Source organism: Kryptolebias marmoratus, unplaced genomic scaffold, assembly GCF_001649575.2.
Source record: "Kryptolebias marmoratus isolate JLee-2015 unplaced genomic scaffold, ASM164957v2 Scaffold272, whole genome shotgun sequence".
Lineage (NCBI taxonomy): Eukaryota > Metazoa > Chordata > Actinopteri > Cyprinodontiformes > Rivulidae > Kryptolebias > Kryptolebias marmoratus.
In genome coordinates this window covers 1-5,413 of record NW_023666006.1, presented here as the reverse complement: position 1 = coordinate 5,413, position 5,413 = coordinate 1, and the positions used below count along the sequence as shown (strand labels likewise).

At 55.0% G+C, this 5,413-nt stretch overlaps 1 protein-coding gene across 1 annotated transcript; it reads left to right on the top strand.

Moving 5' to 3' along the window:
- The first annotated feature begins 9 nt into the window (after positions 1-9).
- LOC108229765 (5'-AMP-activated protein kinase subunit gamma-2-like) lies at positions 10-1,370 on the top strand. The gene is made up of 3 exons (XM_017405437.2): positions 10-351; positions 533-726; positions 804-1,370. Exons 1-3 carry the CDS (start codon positions 304-306, stop codon positions 925-927), a joined length of 366 nt encoding a protein of 121 aa, XP_017260926.1. The 5' UTR covers positions 10-303; the 3' UTR covers positions 928-1,370.
- The last annotated feature ends 4,043 nt before the right edge of the window (positions 1,371-5,413 follow it).

Genomic DNA, 5,413 nt, shown 5'->3' with positions numbered 1-5,413 from the left:
GATGACCCGTCTCAGAGAGGTTCTGTTACAGATGACCCGCCTCAGGCAGGTTCTGTTATTGATGACCCGCCTCAGGGAGGTTCTGTTATTGATGACCCGTCTCAGAGAGGTTCTGTTACAGATGACCTGCCTCAGGGAGGTTCTGCTGAAGGTTCTGTTATGAAGGTTCTGAGGGACGAGCTGAGGTTCAGTAGCAGCTGTCGGATGTTGCCATGGAAACATCAAGGTGAGAATAACTGATGAGTCACATGGCGTCCTTCTGTCTCCGTCCATTTGTCTCCGCAGGACCTGAGTGTCTTCACCATGCCTTTCCTGGACGGAGACCCGGGTCGAGCTGACGGCTGTAAGAAGGTAAAAGAGTCAGGACCGTCACAGATCCTGGACCAGGACCATCACAGATCCTGGACCAGGACCGTTTCAGATCCTGGACCAGGACCGTCACAGATCCTGGTTCAGGACCGTCACAGATCCTGGTTCAGGACCGTGATGACTCCTGGACCAGGACAGGTAAAGTGTCCCATCTGTCCTGCAGGGGGAGCCTCTGTGCCGGTCTGCCAGCCCCACCAGGAGTTTCTTCCACCGGTCTCCATTCGGCCGTCCCGCCAGCCCCCGCTCCGCCCCCGCCAGGACCTCCACCTCCAAGATGAGTCCCAGCTCTCCGAAAACCCTCTTCCCCTACCAGACCGGACCCCCTCAGCAGGACCCATCACCCAAGACCCCACGCAGGTACCTGAGCTGGAGTGCAGGTGGTCTCATCAGGACCGGATCATCTGGAGTTAAGATGTGTGTGTGTGTGTTTTCAGGCTGAGCTTCAGCGGGATCTTTCGGTCGGCCTCCAGGGATTCGAACCAGCAGCCCTTGTCGTCTCCTGGCAGCATCAGGCTGTTCGGCCGGAACCGGAGAGAGAAAACCAGAGGTACTGAGTGACCCGGCAGCGCCTCCTGCTGTTCGGACCGCAGTCACACACCCTGACAGGACAAACAAAATAACTAAATAAAATACAAGAATGACAGAAATCATAAAACTGCACAAACAATAAAAGCTACGGTTACCAGCAGCAGCAGAAAGAAAGTCAGAATTCTGATTCAGGAGCTGGAATGGATCCCATTATGAGAGAACAGAGGTCAAACCGAGGAGGAAGCTGCAGTTAGGATAACACAACTGCTGCCAACAGGTGGCAGCAGAGAGCTACAACAGCAGCAGCACGCGTCCAGATGTTTGCTGCTGCTGCTGCTGCTGCTGCTTCATGAACGAGCTCCCAGGAGGCCTGAATATTCCCATCAGCTTGTTCCGGTTCCACAGGGAGAACCGGAAATACAGGAAGTTAAAAATAAACTAACTCTGGGAGGTTTTTCCTGATTTATCCTCCAGGAGGTCAGCAGGTCTGTGTGATCAGCAGAACCTCATCTTCGTCAGGTTGGTACCTGCTGACTGCTTTACAGTGCAGACAGCAGAGGGGGCGGGGCTAAAAGGGCAGGAGTCCAAACAGGGAGGAGCTTATCTCTGAGAGGAGACACTGAAACTCTGCGCTGCTGCACAAACCGTCTGTTCTGCCAGAACTTTAGACTGTTCTCAGTCTGCCTGTCCTGGATCGGGTTCTGCCTGTCCTGGATCNGGACAGAGAAGCTTTGAGGAGTTGAAGCTCCTGGGTCGACCATCCAAAGGTCGGAGCAGCAGAGAGAGGGAGACAGCTGGGACAGAGAGGTAGAGACAGGTGGGACAGAGAGGGAGACAGCTGGGACAGAGATGGAGACAGCTGGGACAGAGAAGCTTTGAGGAGTTGAAGCTCCTGGGTCGACCATCCAAAGGTCGGAGCAGCAGAGAGAGGGAGACAGCTGGGACAGAGAGGTAGAGACAGGTGGGACAGAGAGGGAGACAGCTGGGACAGAGATGGAGACAGCTGGGACAGAGAAGCTTTGAGGAGTTGAAGCTCCTGGGTCGACCATCCAAAGGTCGGAGCAGCAGAGAGAGGGAGACAGCTGGGACAGAGAGGTAGAGACAGGTGGGACAGAGAGGGAGACAGCTGGGACAGAGATGGAGACAGCTGGGACAGAGAAGCTTTGAGGAGTTGAAGCTCCTGGGTCGACCATCCAAAGGTCGGAGCAGCAGAGAGAGGGAGACAGCTGGGACAGAGAGGTAGAGACAGGTGGGACAGAGAGGGAGACAGCTGGGACAGAGATGGAGACAGCTGGGACAGAGAAGCTTTGAGGAGTTGAAGCTCCTGGGTCGACCATCCAAAGGTCGGAGCAGCAGAGAGAGGGAGACAGCTGGGACAGAGAGGTAGAGACAGGTGGGACAGAGAGGGAGACAGCTGGGACAGAGATGGAGACAGCTGGGACAGAGAAGCTTTGAGGAGTTGAAGCTCCTGGGTCGACCATCCAAAGGTCGGAGCAGCAGAGAGAGGGAGACAGCTGGGACAGAGAGGTAGAGACAGGTGGGACAGAGAGGGAGACAGCTGGGACAGAGATGGAGACAGCTGGGACAGAGAAGCTTTGAGGAGTTGAAGCTCCTGGGTCGACCATCCAAAGGTCGGAGCAGCAGAGAGAGGGAGACAGCTGGGACAGAGAGGTAGAGACAGGTGGGACAGAGAGGGAGACAGCTGGGACAGAGATGGAGACAGCTGGGACAGAGAAGCTTTGAGGAGTTGAAGCTCCTGGGTCGACCATCCAAAGGTCGGAGCAGCAGAGAGAGGGAGACAGCTGGGACAGAGAGGTAGAGACAGGTGGGACAGAGAGGGAGACAGCTGGGACAGAGATGGAGACAGCTGGGACAGAGAAGCTTTGAGGAGTTGAAGCTCCTGGGTCGACCATCCAAAGGTCGGAGCAGCAGAGAGAGGGAGACAGCTGGGACAGAGAGGTAGAGACAGGTGGGACAGAGAGGGAGACAGCTGGGACAGAGATGGAGACAGCTGGGACAGAGAAGCTTTGAGGAGTTGAAGCTCCTGGGTCGACCATCCAAAGGTCGGAGCAGCAGAGAGAGGGAGACAGCTGGGACAGAGAGGTAGAGACAGGTGGGACAGAGAGGGAGACAGCTGGGACAGAGATGGAGACAGCTGGGACAGAGAAGCTTTGAGGAGTTGAAGCTCCTGGGTCGACCATCCAAAGGTCGGAGCAGCAGAGAGAGGGAGACAGCTGGGACAGAGAGGTAGAGACAGGTGGGACAGAGAGGGAGACAGCTGGGACAGAGATGGAGACAGCTGGGACAGAGAAGCTTTGAGGAGTTGAAGCTCCTGGGTCGACCATCCAAAGGTCGGAGCAGCAGAGAGAGGGAGACAGCTGGGACAGAGAGGTAGAGACAGGTGGGACAGAGAGGGAGACAGCTGGGACAGAGATGGAGACAGCTGGGACAGAGAAGCTTTGAGGAGTTGAAGCTCCTGGGTCGACCATCCAAAGGTCGGAGCAGCAGAGAGAGGGAGACAGCTGGGACAGAGAGGTAGAGACAGGTGGGACAGAGAGGGAGACAGCTGGGACAGAGATGGAGACAGCTGGGACAGAGAAGCTTTGAGGAGTTGAAGCTCCTGGGTCGACCATCCAAAGGTCGGAGCAGCAGAGAGAGGGAGACAGCTGGGACAGAGAGGTAGAGACAGGTGGGACAGAGAGGGAGACAGCTGGGACAGAGATGGAGACAGCTGGGACAGAGAAGCTTTGAGGAGTTGAAGCTCCTGGGTCGACCATCCAAAGGTCGGAGCAGCAGAGAGAGGGAGACAGCTGGGACAGAGAGGTAGAGACAGGTGGGACAGAGAGGGAGACAGCTGGGACAGAGATGGAGACAGCTGGGACAGAGAAGCTTTGAGGAGTTGAAGCTCCTGGGTCGACCATCCAAAGGTCGGAGCAGCAGAGAGAGGGAGACAGCTGGGACAGAGAGGTAGAGACAGGTGGGACAGAGAGGGAGACAGCTGGGACAGAGATGGAGACAGCTGGGACAGAGAAGCTTTGAGGAGTTGAAGCTCCTGGGTCGACCATCCAAAGGTCGGAGCAGCAGAGAGAGGGAGACAGCTGGGACAGAGAGGTAGAGACAGGTGGGACAGAGAGGGAGACAGCTGGGACAGAGATGGAGACAGCTGGGACAGAGAAGCTTTGAGGAGTTGAAGCTCCTGGGTCGACCATCCAAAGGTCGGAGCAGCAGAGAGAGGGAGACAGCTGGGACAGAGAGGTAGAGACAGGTGGGACAGAGAGGGAGACAGCTGGGACAGAGATGGAGACAGCTGGGACAGAGAAGCTTTGAGGAGTTGAAGCTCCTGGGTCGACCATCCAAAGGTCGGAGCAGCAGAGAGAGGGAGACAGCTGGGACAGAGAGGTAGAGACAGGTGGGACAGAGAGGGAGACAGCTGGGACAGAGATGGAGACAGCTGGGACAGAGAAGCTTTGAGGAGTTGAAGCTCCTGGGTCGACCATCCAAAGGTCGGAGCAGCAGAGAGAGGGAGACAGCTGGGACAGAGAGGTAGAGACAGGTGGGACAGAGAGGGAGACAGCTGGGACAGAGATGGAGACAGCTGGGACAGAGAAGCTTTGAGGAGTTGAAGCTCCTGGGTCGACCATCCAAAGGTCGCAGCAGCAGAGAGGTGAAGCAGAGACAGGCAGGGTGGAGTGAATTTGTAGCTGAGAGCAGAAGACCTCTTAGGAGGTTGATGGATGGAGGGAAGGAGGATCTGCAGAGGAGGATGCTGGGAGATGGAGGCAGAAGATCCACTGAGGACACCCTGAAGACAGCAGCTGGAAGAAGACGCAGTATGTTGGTGTCCAGTAGAGACAGGGATATCTTTGAGCAGATGTTCTACATCTTTGGTGAACCGCCATGTTCTTTGTTTACTTCTGAAGTGCGCTGTCTGCTGCCCCCTGGTGGAGTCCTTCAGTAACCTGTTATGATGCCAGGTGTCTGGACAAGTGTCCTGTTAGGACCAGGTCCTTTTCTGGCCTAACGTCTTGTAAAGTCCAGTCTTGATCCACACCTTATCTTGTTCTAGTTTCAAGTAACCAGACGTTCCTGTAATCTGTTAACGTGATTCTGGATCAGTTCTCAGGGCTTTCTGAAGGACTTTCAGTTTTTCTCTCAGAGGAATGTTTTAACTCTGACCTCTGACATCATCAAGACAGAAAAAACCTCCTAAACCTGCAGGAGGACAACCTAAAGTTTCAATCTGATCTTCAAGTTTTTTGTTTCCAGCAGCCTGTCACAGAGACGCAACCCAAAGAACCGAGGACTGGGTCAGGACTGGGTCAGGACTGGATCAGGACTGGACCTGACCTGCAACACGTTTGGTTCTGTCAGGAACACAACTTTTAGTCTTTTTGTTTCTAGCTTGTTTTTATCACAGATCATAACTTCTGCCTCAACAAATGACTCAGAGTAAAATCTGCTGAAAGGTCTCTGATCGGCACAGCTGACTCCACTGAAGCTCCCTGAGCTCCCCTGA